The 16,459-nt window shown below is 38.2% G+C and overlaps 1 protein-coding gene across 1 annotated transcript in view; it reads left to right on the top strand.

Annotated features, from left to right (window-relative positions):
• The window catches only part of BBS9 (Bardet-Biedl syndrome 9), a 441,327-nt gene that overhangs the window by 350,418 nt on the left and 74,450 nt on the right, over positions 1 to 16,459 (top strand). Inside the window, exon 20 of the mRNA XM_082662198.1 lies at positions 6,324 to 6,506. Within this exon, the coding sequence (XP_082518324.1) occupies positions 6,324 to 6,506 (183 nt within the window). The remainder of the gene's footprint in view (positions 1 to 6,323; positions 6,507 to 16,459) is intronic.

Genomic DNA, 16,459 nt, shown 5'->3' with positions numbered 1-16,459 from the left:
CCAGATTGTTTTCCGGAGTCACATACCATATTTCCACTGGCAAGGTATGAGTGTTCCCATTTCTCCACATCCTTGCCAACACTTGGTATTGTTCATCTTTTTACTTCTGTAATTTAATTTTCATAATCCTATGAATTAGTCAAAGAAAAACATTCTTACTGGTATTGTATAGATAAAAGCTGCAAATCAACAAACATTAAATGAGAAACTCAGTATGTGTACAAATAGAGGGGAAGAAATGGATGGATAGATGGGGAAGGAGCATGGATAGTTCAAAATAAATCATACAAAAGTAATTTAAAAGTTTTTGCATCTGACACAGCTATGATGGTTGGTAGAGATCATATTTCCCACCCCTACATTTTAAAGGTGATGAAACCATAGGCCCTGAAAAGGGAAGTACATTGAACACTGACCTAAAGTTGTTTAGTAGGGAAGCCAGGACTAGAATCTCTGTCTTCTTGGCTCCCAGGCCATTGCCTGTTCCAGCACAGCCTATTGCATTCTGTCCTGGGGGATATATAAACTCATCCATATCATAGGAACTCCATTTTCCTAACTCATTCATCCATGCTGACCTTTTGTTAAAATAAACCTATCTTAATTCGTATGAGGTATTGGAACATCAGCAAAGCTGAAACCTCCCATTGGGAAACTTTTGATAGAATTTGTTCCACATATTGCCTATGATGAAACTGATGTGCAGGCAGAAAATTAATGAAGGCAAGGTTACTTGGTGACGTTTCTTGGGTCAGATGGCTTGGGTGTGAATTCTGGCTGTCACTTGCTAACTGCGTGACCCTTTCTGTAATTCTGTTTCCTTATGTTTTAAATGGGGGCAGTACTAGTATCTACCTCATAGAATTGTTTTGAGAGTGAAATGAGAGAATCCCTGTAAGGACGTTAGCACAGTGCCTGGCTCCTAGAAAGCCCTAAGACAATGTTAACAATTATTGTTATATACCATCAACTTGCTTAGACCACGGAAAACATTGTACTCTATGATTTATAGACAATAAATCAATCATTCCTTTTAAAAAAGTAGCTTCACTAAAGGAGCAGGCCTAGGAAATAGCTGTTTTCTAGTCTTCATAATTTTGAGTTATATAGAACATAATTAAATTCCCTTTGTTAAGAGAAAAAAACTTACTATGTTAACTTCCCATCCTTTACAAATTATGAACTAATTTCCTTTATACTGTAACTTTGGGCAGAAACCAACCTGGAAATTTCAACCTATGTTAAAAGCCCCAACAATGGGAAAACTTAACTAAAGCACATATATCTGTTATTGCTACAATATATTACTAGTGTTTTTCCTCAGTGTTATTGTTTGATTATCAATATAAATATCCACCGGATTACTTTGTGGCGCCAACTGTATACGTTTGTGTATCAGTGAGAAGAAAGGGCACCCAATGGGGAATCAGGAGACAGCATTAAAATCCCTGTCCTTCCCTGCCCTTGTTCATTACCACAGGCAGTGTGCTCATCATTTGAACATTAAGCTCATCAGAGCTCTAAGCTTCTGTTTCCTCATCTGGAAGTGGGAGCCGAGGTGATGAACGATTTTTATCTCAGAGGGTATCATGAGGACCAAGTGATAACCTGAGTATAACAGCACTAGCCCAGGGCCTGGCCCACAGTCAGGGCTCAGTAAATGACAGCTAAACAGCAATGTAGTGGGGTTCTGTATGCCATACATGAGATTGGGAGCCAGATTCGATGGTCAGTTTAGGTGAAGAAATTGGACATGTCTGTGTTCACATAGTATGATTCATGTCTACTTTGCTGTTGCTGCTGCTGCTTTCCTGTAACCAATTTTAGAGCCTATCTTGGCAGCTGGAAGTATTTGGGATTAATTTCACACTCACTTTATGAGTTGAGCGTTTTCCTGCAAGCAGCTCCCTGGGCCTCTGCCTCATTACTTTGGCATCAATTGATATGGCAGTTGGATAGAGATGTCCTTTGGGGTCTCCATTTTATTTGGAATCCTTCAATTTGAAAAAGCAAAACAAAGGCCATCAACACATTGTGCTTGAAATCGTTAGCATTTATTTTTTCCTAAACCTCTCCCTTTCTGTAGTTCTGTTGAACGCCAGGGAACACACATCTTGTACAGCCAGTGATGAGCACTGAAAAATCACTGTCCCTCAAATGTAAGCCCTAGCAGCTGGTTGGCTTCATTTCTCAGTTCCAGGTGAGCTGCGAGATCCTCTAGGCCCTGGTCAGACAGATCTAAATCTTGATGGGTCTAGTTTTTCCATCCCTTTTTACTATGTTAATTCTGCTAAATTCATTTGGCTCTTGTGGAGAACAAAGTAAACTTGGCTATTACGTGTAAAACTAAATTGAGAACATGGAGATCTGTTTAGTATTTCACGCTGGCCAGTAGGTCAGGAAGATTTTCCTTGGGGGTAATTTACATAAGGAATTGTTTATCCCATTTCTTTCCAATTTCTGTGACCATTTGGGGATAGCAGACTCTTTCCACAATGGCACAGAAATATATCCAGCGAGACTGAAACTTAGAGAAACGATGCTTCTCCAGGATTGATGTATTTTGGGTCTTGCTCAGGAAAGATCCTGTGGCTTGGGCTGCTGTCTCACTGAGAAGTCATTCTTCCACCACAGCTGTGTTTAGCAAGTTGGGTGGGTCCACGAACTGACATGCTGTTACACTTAGTAAGAATTTTCCCTTGATAGTGAGGAACGTGCGTAAAAGCCTCACTTAAGTCCCAGCAAATGCTCTAAATGTTTGCTGTGATCCGATGGCTACTTAGAGCACAGCCTCCATCAGATAACGCCCATACTCAGAATACCCTGTGGCTCTCCAGTAACCTGCACACTCTTCACCTTGACATTTTGGTTCCTCTACAGCAGTTGCCCAGATGACCTTTTTTGTCTCATCAAATGCTCTTCCCAAACTGGAGTATTTGCTCCTTCCTGAACAAGCAGCCTCTACATTTGTGCTTTAATGCACTTGCTCAGGTTGTTTCCTTCACTTTTAAAGCCCCCTTACCCAATATCTATTCTTGAGGACAAATTTCAGATACCTCTTCTCAGTGGCATGCTGGTAGATATTTACCAACTGGCTATTCGTGAGGAGCAGGGTGGGTGGGAAACCTAACTTTATAACAGTTGTTGATTTGCATGTTGTAAATACTTCCACCGTGGCTGATTTCAGGCTTCTAGCATGAGGTCACTGAATGTGGAGTTGGGAAGAAATGGGCAGTAGCTCACCATTGCAGAGTGTTGCCAACATACAGATGCAACAGGCATAAATAACCTCAAGGGCCTAGATAACAGTAAAATAATTAGGAAGTAATGCGTATTGAGTATTTATTACTTTTGTTTTCATGTAACTTATTTTTAAGTTTACATAATTTAATTTTTAGCAATGGCCATGTTTAACAACTGGCTCACAAAATTCCTGAAAACTGAATAATCAGTCCTTTCTCCTGAGCTGGTAGGAGCTGGCTGAGCCTGGTCCAGTGGCCACTGCTGCTTCTTCCACCTTTTCCTTCCCAAGGCCCTCTATATTCACTAGTAGTTAGGCCCTTCTCCAAACCTATAAGGTGCTTCAGGTCTCATGCAGACTTCAGAGTGAGAGACTGCAAGTCGAATCCTGCTTTCTCGTTCCCTAGATGATGGTCAAACTGGCTACTTAATTTGCAGTTCCCAGTGCAAAATGAAAATGCAGGGCCCTTGTTAAAAGGTAGAAGAAAGTGCTATTGAAACAGCTACTAAAATATAAAGTTTTTTCCTTTCTTCAGTGGTCTCTCTTTCGCACCTTCTGGTGGTGCTTTTATTTCCTATTTAATGTTATTTCAAGTAAGGAAAAATTAAAATTTTAAATTGTTAGCATGAATTCTAAGATATCTTTATATTGTGCAATGCCAGTTTTAAATGCAAATATAAGAGCACTTAACTCTCTGAGTTAATGAGCATATCTTCTCTGATCATGTGCATGGTCCATTATCCTATAGACTTCACTTACAAAGCACAAATTCAAAAATAAAGTTATTAAGACTTTCAAGACAGAGACAACAGGACCTTAAACCAAGCATGGAGCACTTCTAAGCACAGACACAGTTGGCACACTCTATGTACAGTACTGGGCACATTCCTTACATCTGCTGAGCCTCAGAGGCCTCATCTATAAAACAGAGATCTTGCCAACTAAGTCTCAGCGGAGGCGTGAGGATTGAACGCACTGATACCTGTATGGCACAGAGCAGATTGCTTGGCATACAGTTCATGCTCAATTAATTGGAGGGCTTATTATTAACATAATGATCATAATGTTAGTGGTATTCTCCTCCTTAATAGTCTATAGGGTCTTCCCTATATTGTCAGCGTTTGCCTCCTTGACCTATTTTCCTTTCTCCATTATAAAGTCTTTGAAGATGGAGGTTATCTCTGTTGCCATTGAATTCCCTGTAGTGCTTCCTGCAAATTCTTGCACATCCCTGGCACTCAGGAGGCGTTTATCACCTTGATCTTTGTATGATTTGGGCTTACTGACAATAAGCATCTGTGTCATAATATGATGGCCCCCCACAGTGAGGCTTAATTGATAACATTCACAGGAAGAAGATGAAATTAAACTTAGATTTTTAACAGGAGTCAGTTGTAATCATGGTGAGGGTTGGGGAAGCAGATAATTCCAGGTGTTTTGGTTTAAGGAAAGTGACTTCTCCATGTCCTCGAGGGAACTTCTTGAAGTAATGGGGAAGGGATGAGTTCCAAGCCTCATTTGAGTAAAAGAGGCCCCAGGGATATTAACTCTGGCCCATAGTAATCTGCCCCTTAGCTAGCTTCTTTCACACTTACTTTCTGTGCTGCACAATAAGGACATTATTACAGTAATGCTTCTTTCCACTAATTGGTTGTGTATGTATGTTTCCTGTCCAACAAATTATAAGATCCTCATGGGCTACAGGGTATCACGTACCTTTGAATGCAAATGAAAAGCAGCACAGTAGTAGGCACTCAGTAAGCAGTGTGCTTTGTTAATGCTTACCTTGGTCCCAACGCCCAGGGCTCCCTCTAGAGCTGAATGTGAATTGTGATTGCCTTTCATAACTCCTGCAAGTGGCAAGGAATCCTGGTTTGCCCGGGATTGTCAGGCAAGGGCCTTCAGGTGCTTTGTCTTTCTCTAACCTACATCTCTTTTCCAGTGTCTCCCAGATACTCTGAGGACTGTCCCCTTATAGCCCTTCTCGTACGTGGAATTTGGGAGACCACACAGCTGCAGACTATACTTGTTTGACTGATGATTTTTTAATAGGCCCTTTGGGCCAGTGTCAGTAAGCCGTGAAATATCACCAAATGGATCATCTGCACTAGACTTCTGAAACTCATCTGAGCTCTAGTCCCTCAAGCTGGTGGGGACTTGTAGAAAGGAGCTTACATTGCCCTGGCTTTTGCTACTCCAGTTCTGGGGGCTGTCATGTGCCTTGAGCCTCTGGCCTAATCAGTTCCTTACTTTTAATGAGCACAAAATTCACCAAGACATTAAAATAAAATAAAACACCAATGGGCTGTCTTCAGTGTTCTATCCAATTGTTACTTTAGTTCTTTTTTCCACAGGATTATTCAAGAGGATGAAAAAAAAAAAAAGCCAGTTCTACTCACTCCTGCCAGTTTTATCCTAAGTAGATTTGGCATTGTAAAGCTAACGCACCCTGAACATTTTTTTCTTTCAGGTCCCTGTGAAATGTCAGGTGCCTGACATTTGTGTTAAAAATGACATTGCTTGATTGGTCAAATGTTTGAACATTATCTACCTTTTAAATATAGTAAAGAAATATTGGATATTCCAATACCATGTAAAAAGTAATAGAGGAAGAGAGTTATTTTCTGAAAAGGGTATTATGAAGTTATTATTTGAAATTCCAAGGTAAATGCAGTTACTTTGATAAGAATTTTTTAAATTGATCAAGAATTTTTTAAATTGATCAATCTCTGTGACTAGTAATAATGACCGTAATAACTGTATTAGAGGTTACTTATATTATCATATATTGTAGAAGGTGAATCGATGGTGAAGCAGACACTGAACAATGTCCCCATTAAGCTGATTTCGTGGATATTTTCATCTCTTGGCCATATGGATTTGGAATTACTTAGGGTATTTTTTTAAAAGAAGGAAGCGAACAGATGAATGATAACTCTTTTATTACTCAACATAGCTTGTGTTTGTGGAAGACAAAGTTCATGAAGTTGTTTTAAAGAAAAAGAAGAGTGTGCCAAATGTAATTTGTTGAGGGCTCAAGAATTGTGAAATTATCCCTAACTGAAGTTTGTAATTTCTGCAGGTAATCTCTCTAGCAGATGCAGTAGAGGAAAACCAAGACAATCTGTTCCAGTCATTCACCAGGCTGAAAAGTGCCACCCATTTGGTGATTCTGCTGATCGGGCTGTGGCAGAAGCTTAGCGCCGACCAGATTGCTATCCTGGAAGCGGCATTTCTGCCACTGCAGCAGGACACTCAAGAATTGGTAAGGACCCACAAGCCTGCAGTGGTAACAGCCAGCGTTATTGAAAAAGGTGGTGGTTTTAGGAAAATACCACATGGCTATCATGTTTTCTAAGGTATCAAATGAAAGCTTGGTTTTGTTTTGTCTTTTTACCCAAATCCTGTTTTCCTTTTCTTCAAACCATAATAAAAATGTCAAGTAAAGGCCTTTTTTCTTCTAGAGCTATTTAAAAAATAGGTATATAGTCCATTTTTATGTGGTATCCAGTCTATTTTTTATATACTCTTCAATCACTTAGAAGCCAGGGAAACAGTCATTTGACCACCAGGGTGATGGCAGTAAACCTTCAGATTATCTAATCCTTTCCTTTTCCATGAGAAAAAACAATTCAGCCATTTTAATTTGCTCAACGTTCTTAAATTTAAGTGTCACTTCAAGGGTTAGAGAGAACTGAGGTGGCCTCGCTAAATGACAGGGATATTTTTTTACATTTATGTAATTCTTTATATGTAGTTTATAAACTCTTGATCCTTTGAATAGGCAGTTTAGAACAAAAAGGGAAAAAGTGGGGGCATGCATTTAGAGTTTTTGGTGAAGGATGATATCAATAAACATCTTAGATGCTTTGAATCATTGAGGTATGTGACTACCAGGTGCCGTTAACGCATGCTTTTATTTACAAAGAAATATATACTTCTTTGAAATCAGAGACGCTTGAACTTATTTTTTTGTATTGGAGGAAACTGTTTCAACAAAAAAGTCATTTCAGATCCATTTTTAAACACAGATGTGAAAACATGGTACTAAAGATAATAGTACTAAAACTGAAATTTTGGGATGTTAACTAGGTACCATGTTTTCTTTTAAGTGTTTCACAAGGATTATCTCATTTAATCTTAAACAAGGACCTATAATATAGTTAAGGTATTGTTTTCATCCCTGTTTTACATATGGGAAAATCTAGGCTTTGAGAGTTAAGTACCTTTCTGAAATTAGTGAGTGGTAGAGCCAGAATTTGGACCAAAGTCTGTCTGCGTCCAAAGACATGTTTTTAACCTGTATACGGTATTTTACCAACAAAGTCATGAACACGATTTTGAAAATCACAAGCTTTGTCAGTTGAATCTAATTTTCTACAGTTGGGTCAAAGGGTTGTCAGAATAAAAAAAAAATCAAGCTATATTTTATATCCTTAACAAAACAGTAAAAATAAATTAGAAAAAATTTAGAGTACACATTATTTTTAGGTTGATAAAATTACAGCTAAAATCGACCTTTGAGAAGCTAGAAATGTACACTGTAATAATAGAAATTAAAGAATAGAATGGTTAAGATTATATATATATTTTTTTTGAATTTTATTTTATTTTTTTTTATACAGCAGGTTCTTATTAGTCATCAGTTTTATACACATCAGTGTATACATGTCAATCCTAATCTCCCAATTCATCACACCACCACCTTCACCCCCCACCGCTTTCCCCCCTTGGTGTCCATACGTTTGTTCTCTACATCTGTGTCTCAACTTCTGCCCTGTAAACCGGTTCATCTGTACCATTTTTCTAGCTTCCACGTATATGCATTAATATATGATATTTGTTTTTCTCTTTCTGACTTACTTCACTCTGTATGACAGTCTCTAGATCCATCCACGTCTCTACAAATGACCCAATTTTGTTCCATTCTATGGCTGAGTAATGTTCCATTGTATGTATGTACCACATCTTCTTTATCCATTCGTCTGTCGATGGACACTTAGGTTGCTTCCATGACCTGGCTATTGTAAATAGTGCTGCAGTGAACATTGGGGTGCATGTGTCTTTTTGAATTATGGTTTTCTCAGGGTATATGCCCAGTAGTGGGATTGCTGGGTCATATGGTAATTCTATTTTTAGTTTTTTAAAGAACCTCCATACTGTTCTCCATGGTGGCTGCATCAATTTACATTCCCACCAACAGTGCAGGAGGAGTCCCTTTTCTCCACACCCTCTCCAGCATTTGTTGTTTGTAGATTTTCTGATGATGCCCATTCTAACTGGTGTGAGGTGATACCTCACTGTAGTTTTGGTTTGCATTTCTCTAATAATTAGTGATGTTGAGCAGCTTTTCATGTGCTTCTTGGCCATCTGTGTAAGATTATATTAATAAGAATATTAACTATTACTATCACTATGAACTCAGATTTAGTAGTCAAAAAGACTTGGGTGGCTTGAGGTGCTGGTTCCAGCAAAGTCCTTCTGGTCAAGTTTCTTAGCTGATCTAAATCTCTGCTTCTGTAGCTCTAAAATGGAAACAATTATGTTAGCTGTCCAATAAATTGTAATAAGAATTAAATGAGATAATTGGGTAGAGTGCTAATCATCATTAGTAGTGGTTTGTCTACTTTATATGTATTATTTATAGTCCTCACTAAAGCCGTGCAAGGTAGATATTACTACCTTTTCATGGTGATTTGTCTCCTCGACTACACTTGAGGGCAGGAATTATATCTTACTCATTTTTATATTCTCAGTGCCTGGCACAATGCCTGACCATAGCGCAGTTGACATTTGTTGGGGTGAATGAATGGAGATAAGGGTGGAAGCTAACAAGAGGTGATTTGGCAGAACAGATGGAGTGGATCGAGTCTGGAGCATGAGGAAGCAGGGCAGGGCCAGCTGTATAATTTACGAGGTTGAGTGCAAAATGAAAATGCAGATCCCTTGTTCAAAAAAGTAGGAAAATATGCTAAAGTGCTGTTAAAACAGGTACTAAACACATAACTTTTTGGTTTCTGTAGTCACTCTCTCATCGTGGTGTTTTTGTTTGCTATTTATTTATGTAGTTCTAAATAAAGAAAAATTTAAAGAATTGCCACAATTATACAATATATACAATACATATACAATATATGCAACCTGTATTTTGTAGCTCATATGCATTTTGTTCTTATGGAACTGCAGAATTGCTGCACAAAACTTAACTGTCTTTATTTTACTTCTTAACCAGTGCACATCTACCAACACTCTCTACCTTCAGCTTCCTGCTAAGTAAGGAAGGACTGAAGGGAAAGGAGCTCTGTGTCACTCCATTTCCCTTTCTTTCTATGTTACCATTTTCAGTGTAAGTGGTTGGTTAATACAGGGAAGTAACAGGAGTGTAGTGGGTTTCCTTAGTCATTCCTGTTTCTTTGAATCTATTGCCTTCTTTCTTAATTCAAAACAAGTTCTGGTTCAAATGAAAAGCCTCTCAGGGCTGTCAGTTCCTTCGCTTAATCAGTCTAGACAGAATAGGCCTTCCTCCTGCTTACTTTGAGTCTCTGTGAACTCCCACTCATCCTGGGGCCACGGGAATTCTGAGCTATGGGGCTGTATGGGAATGAGGGGAAAAGAGGGAGGAGGCATGCATATTGCACATATTTTCCCTTCTCACACGCGCTTCCTTGTCTTATCAGACTTCACTTACAAAACACAAATTCAAAGATTAAATTATTAAGAATTTCAAGATGATGACAACAAAGCATTAAACTGAGCACAGGGCCCTGTGCAGTTACACAGCTTGCATGCTTCTGAAGCTGGCCCTGAAGCCTACTTAGACCCAAAGGAAGAATTTCCTAGAAATAAACATTCTCAAATGTAGGAATTGAGTCCCAAGAGAGACTGTGGTATTTCTGACTCCAGAGATCTTTAAAAACAGCTTCATTTGCCAGGAGTATGTAAGTATGCTCATCCCTGTAGGCAGGTGAATGGACTGAGCATCTTCTAAAAGCTCCTTTCTACCTGCCTCTGTATTCTCTACTGTCATACCTCCCAAATCATGTAAGAAAAAATTACTTCAACTCTCTTCTGAATTTGATGAGATTAGAAGGTGTGTATACTTGTTATGTCTATCGAAGTCATTAATGAGACAGGACATTTGATAAAAACATAACTTGGAGAAGAATGAATCAAAAAAGACATTTTAATACTGCTTGTTATGCTCTTCATCTTTAATTAGGTTGTGGTATTCACTTTGGACTTATACTATTGAGACAGCTTATATATCTTGAGAAAAAAAGGAATCCTTTTTCATTCTTTAAGACGTACGCATGCAGTATGTGGTTTTGACATGCTGGTTCACAATCCTCCACATTATGCCTTTAGACCTCACAAATAAATGTTATGTGATGGGTATCCCGCTGAGACGTGAAAATGAAATATGCAAACCTGAAATAACTTGGAAGGAGGGTGAGGCGGGGAAGAAAGGAGTCTCTGACCAGAATGTTGAAATATATCCCATATTGAAGTTATTATGATACCACAAAAATCTGAATGTAATTTAGACGGTTTGGTTGAGGGTGGATGGCAGAATACATTGTGAGAGGGAGAACTTTAGACATGTGGGCAACATTTTCAGAAGAGACTCTCAGTTCAAGGTCAGATGTCCCCACAGTATTGAGAGGTAAGAGAAAGTGCTCAGAAGGTGTTTTATTTGCGGTTCAAACAGCACTGCATAATGGTTTGTTGTATTGTTATTTAGATGGCATGTGTCACAAGACAGGCTAAATACCATAGTCAACTCTGGAATATTTTCTTCTTAATAGCCTCGGTTTCACAAAGCAAAAATGTTTAGAATTCATTATTGCTAATGAAAGGTAGTGTTCTTCACACTATATTATCAGTATTAAAAAAATACCATCCCATTTGGAACAGAATTCATCAGTGTTTTCTTTGATCTGTCTCTTTAGTAACACTTTTCCATTTTTGCCACTTCTCAGTACTTTTGGAGGGCAAATAAATGCTGGTGTTGCTGACTATTATATGTGATTTTTTAAGTTGCTGAAAGTTATATATACCAAGTGTGTTTTTGTAGGGATACTCCCTATCACTTTAAGAAAAACGTTAAATGTTTTTTTGGCGTCTCCAAAAAGAGGTCATAAACATAGTTCTGTCGGTGGATTTGATAATATAGCATTATCCCTATTGTCTTCCTGTGATGCTGGAAAAGTTTTACCTAAAATAGTGTTCTATCAGAGTACCTGTTAAGGAAACTCTAAAATGAATTTTCTTACTTTTCTGAGGATATTTCAGAGTATTTGGATCCTCAATGCAGAATTTAAACACGCCTCTACTGACCCTCTATCCACTTGAAGCTCTATGGAAAATACAGTCTCCTTAGACTTACCTAAGTAAGTCTACTTAGGTCAATGTGTTACTGGTTTGAGCCTGAGAGAGTATTTAATTGTGATATTACACACATCTCCCCCTCATTATGCTGTACAGAAGCCAAAAGCTGCAAAACTACACATACCTCGGGATTGGCCTAAGAGGAAAAATCTTTTATCCAGTTCATTTGTTATCCATTTTTTCATTCAATGAATATTTATTGAGCACATGCTATGTTTCAGGCAGTGTTCTAGGCACTTAGCATACCTCAATAAACCAAATAGACTTGGTACCCATCCTTTGGGGATTTACTTCAACATTACAAGCAAACATATTCTAGTCATATTCTGTTGTAAACATATTGGCTATCTAATATGGTAGCCACTTGTCACATGTAGCTATTTAAATGGATATTTAAGTGAATTAAATGAGGTAAAATTAAAATTTCAGTTTCTCGGCCACACTAGCTGTATTTCAGCTGCTCAATAGCCACATGTGGTGAGTGGCTACCACACTGGACAGTATAGATACAGAATATTTCCATCATTGCAGAAGTTTCTGTTGCATAGCACTATCAGTCATTAAGAGGGAAAGGGTTTTTTCAGTTGAGTTAATAACTTAAGCACATTTTAACAAATTAGTGAAAGCAGGGTAGGATACTGCAGCCCTTATTTCTGGTATTCTGGGATCAGCCTGGTCATTTTCACAATAACCATATATTTTCCCAGGAACAAGAAACTTCTCTAGGGAGATGTGTGCATCTGCATAAAGGAGAGGCAAGAATCTGGCACAAGGGCTGCTACTCCCCCTTCATATGGCCTTGGTAGACGTTATAATCATCATAGACTCTTTCCTGTTGAGCTGACACCATGGCCTCAGAATCCTTTTGAATACAGCACTCTAGGTAGTTACTGTCCCTTGGAGTTGGTATGTGGCTGAATCCTTTTTGCCCTTCCTAATCTCTATACAGATCTGCTTCTTATTTTCCTAGTAAACAGCTTAGATGACTAAGATTCTGTACGGTGAAGTCCCGCAGATGGCAGGAAAACAAGGAGAAGCAGTGTTGGTATTTCCAAATGGCTGTCTCAAACTTCTTCTGCTCTAAATGTTCACGTGTTCCACCTGATTCCAGAGGAATCTCTAAAGAGCAACAGTGCACTGGTTTGGGGGCCTGATTACATACAATCCTAGAGTTGGAAGGAATATTGGCACGTTGCATAGCATCTTGCCTTTTTCTTTTCTTTCAAAGTGCATTTAATATCTTTAGTAACTGTTATCTGCTATTTGAAAAAAGAAAAGCTTTATTGTGTCCTTTAGAGGTTTAATAGTTACCTTCCCTAGTACTGAACTTTAAAATCCCCTGGGAAAGTTAAGATGGAAATTTACATCAGTGGGGGAAGGAGATTTGGACCTTCAGCCTTACTTTTTGATTGATTATTCCTTTTACAAACTGATATGGAAAGAGAAACTTATTTTTAACATTTTCAGCATGGTTCATGTGAGAAAACAGATGTTTATAATAGGAAATCCTATTGTGTGGAGGGACTTATCAAGACTCACTTACAAGACTTAAAGACTTCTACGTCACAGGTCAGATTTGATGCAAGGGCCATTGTGCCGCCTGTCTGGATTGAGTGATGACTGAGATGGCTAATCATTACTATTATTAATGACCTCTTCTTAAAAGGCAAACAAAAGGAGGAAGTCTGGTGTCAGTATCAAGCCTGCCTTTATGACTGCTAAAGTATCATCACAATTATAACTGTCTATGGGAACATAGTGCAGAAAGTAAATATTTTGGTAATTCCCATGATCTTAGCCAGCAAGATAAACATGAAAGAGTTAGTTTTATGTTCATAATGGCCACATACTCTGTGTTGTTGCTAGTTAGGTGCAACTGGTGTTATGTAATACTTGACTAGAGTTGAATATAATGTATCTCAGAGCTTTTCTGATGACCTGCTTGCAGTTTTAAAAACTGAAATAGTTGAAATACATCAGAATAGGAGCCAAGTAGAATACATTTACAGGTGGTGACGTGTAATTTTTTAATCTTTCCTTATGTATATCAAATATGAAACAGCGCTTTAATGGACACATTTAATATTATTCATGCATTTAAGAATAAAGAGACTAAGTAAACGAACAAAGAATTGATTATTTGAAGCTACACTCTCACTGTATGTGAGATCCTTTGTGAAATAAGGTGAGATTTAATTATAAATAAGTAAAGTAAGTAAAACTCACGCTACCACAGTGAGGAAAATAATGATCATCGCCATGCTTATAATGCTTACCAATTTGATTCCTGGCTGGAAGTGTATTTACTTAGTTCAATTTCCATAAAATACCTTTACTGTGCCTAACTTGAGTCTACTAATTACAAAGAGATGATTTTGCCATTTCTGGGACCTTGCATTCTTTTACAAATGTACACCTGGAAATTGGTGACTCTTTCCTCTAAAACCGGCGCTCCCTCTTTGCTGTAACCACATGCAGAGCTGCACCTCCAGGTTTAGTCAGTCACCCTAGCCTGTGGTTGTTCATTTGGAAATGTTTCTGGGAACCCCCCTTGGCTTGCGTCCTTGTTATTCTACCTGGCTTTCTGTGGTGGCATTTGAAGTAGCCTTTCTACCCATGTTTTTGCCTTTCTACCCACGTTTTGCCCTGCACATCTCTGCAAGACTCAGCTCACTGCTCTCCTGTCACACATCTGCTTACATACTTTCCATGGCTCTCTTTGCCCCTGGTCGAGTTTGGATTCCAGTGCCAGGCATTCAGGACTTTCAGTCACTTGGCTCCACTGTATCTTCTTTCCAAAACTCCTTTTCTGCGACTTCCCAGCTTCCCCACTTTGTTCTGGGAAAGCTGACTTTGCATGGATACGCAGCTTCTTTCCATCAAGCAGGGCTAATAGAGCTTTTTTTCCTCACCTAAAATAGTGTCCTCTCTTTACCCTTCTATCTACCCTCTTTAAGAGGCAGATCAATTTTCATTTCCTCCCTATTTATTCTGGCTTTCATTCTCTTGTGAATTTCACTTGGGGGTATGACATAATTTAGCTCTCATTTTATACTCTAAAATTGAATATGTGCTTGTCTTGTATTCTAATTTAAGGACAGATTCTTTTATATCCCCACAGAATTAAAGCTTAAATTAAGCATATAGTCGGATATAAGATCTGTGGATTGCTTGATACCCCATTTACTTTCATAATGTTTCACACAATTACAGATTGTCCTCCAACAACTGTGTAGCTTTTTAAAAGTCATTTTTAAAAAAGGAAACAATCTATTTCCATTTTGAATTAATCCTTTTTTTTTGCAAGCAACCTCAAATTTTTGGGGCATTCTATAAGAGAAAACTTGATCTTTCCTGTACAGATGGTAAAAGATATAGGTAAACTGATAGCCAGACCACCACACATAAATATTTATACATATTTTCATTCACATATCCTGTAATTCAAATCAGTTAACATAAAAATTTTCAATCTTACCAGTGATGAATATATGCAAGTGTAAACAGTTATTAGGTACACTTCACCTTTATTGATTTAGTCAAATTTGGTAATAAATACTACTAACAGACATGTAGTGAAATAGACACACCCAGCTATTTCTGATATAGTCTTTCCAGAGAGTCCTCTAGGAAAATGTGGGTCATAAAACTAATCCAACACTTGGGCACCAGTAATCTAAGTTAATGCACTGAAAGTAGTAAACTAAAATCCATTTGGTACCATAATGTTTATATTTATGATTATGAAATACCGTAAGCAACCTAAATGCTAATAGTTGGAAAATACAAACTGTGGTATATCAGTTGAATAGAATATTATGTCAGACTGGGGTTCACATCCCTTTTAGAGCAAATACTTAACTAGCTGGGCATCCTTAGGCAAATTACAGAACTCTTTAAGCATTGGTTTCCTTATCTGTACATTGGTGAACGAGACCAGACCCCAAGGACTGGTTCTGCTTCGAAGAGAGTTGAGAGTGGCCATCCAGCTTTGATTTCACCTTACTTTCTCTTTATATTCCTACTGAACCAGTAAATAAATGGTACAGAGGAAGAACATGACATAAAGAAAGTGAGTGAACTTGGCTCCCCAATGCCTTTCTCATGAAGACATGCCCAGAGTTTGATGGAAAACACAGTTGGTGCCGAGTGAGGAATCTGCCAGTTCAGAGGTGCTCAGAACCAGAAACTCACTGCCCTTCGCACATAGGTTGGGAGAAGGGCCATGTCAGCATCTGAGGAGCTGTTACACATGGAATTTCTCTTTACATTTCAGGTATATCCTTTCCTCTAGTATATGGTTGTTTTTTTTTTTTTTTCCACGTAATCTGGCTTTCCTTAGGTTTGGCTATGGTCTACTATTCATGATTTACTGAAACACAATAAACATTGAATAAAAATATGTATAAAATAAGGTTTTTCTTCTTCAATAATACTTATCCAAATTCTATTTCCTACACAAAGTAAGAAAGTTACATTGCTCATTTGGTCTCAGTGAACTGGACCATGTACTGAGCCTCCTTCGGGTGTCTTCACCATCATTTTTAGATTCAGGGTTTTGATGTTTAGTTATCTATGTCAACTGGAAGACCAGAATACCACTACTACCACTACCACTACTACTACTACTACTACTACTACTACTACTGCTGCTATTATTAATAATACCACAGAAGTGCTAAACCGTATTTAAAAAAAATATTACTCATGTGAACTCATTTGGAAACTACTTGTCAAAGATGTGCAGATGTTAAGGACACCTTTTATAAACCTCTTAAGGTTCATAGGAGGACTAATTGAGGAAATGTACATAAAGTGCTAAACGTGGTG

The sequence above is a fragment of the Grampus griseus genome (assembly GCF_964374135.1).
Source record: "Grampus griseus genome assembly, chromosome: 9".
Lineage (NCBI taxonomy): Eukaryota > Metazoa > Chordata > Mammalia > Artiodactyla > Delphinidae > Grampus > Grampus griseus.
This window is presented reverse-complemented; position numbering and strand designations above follow the sequence as displayed.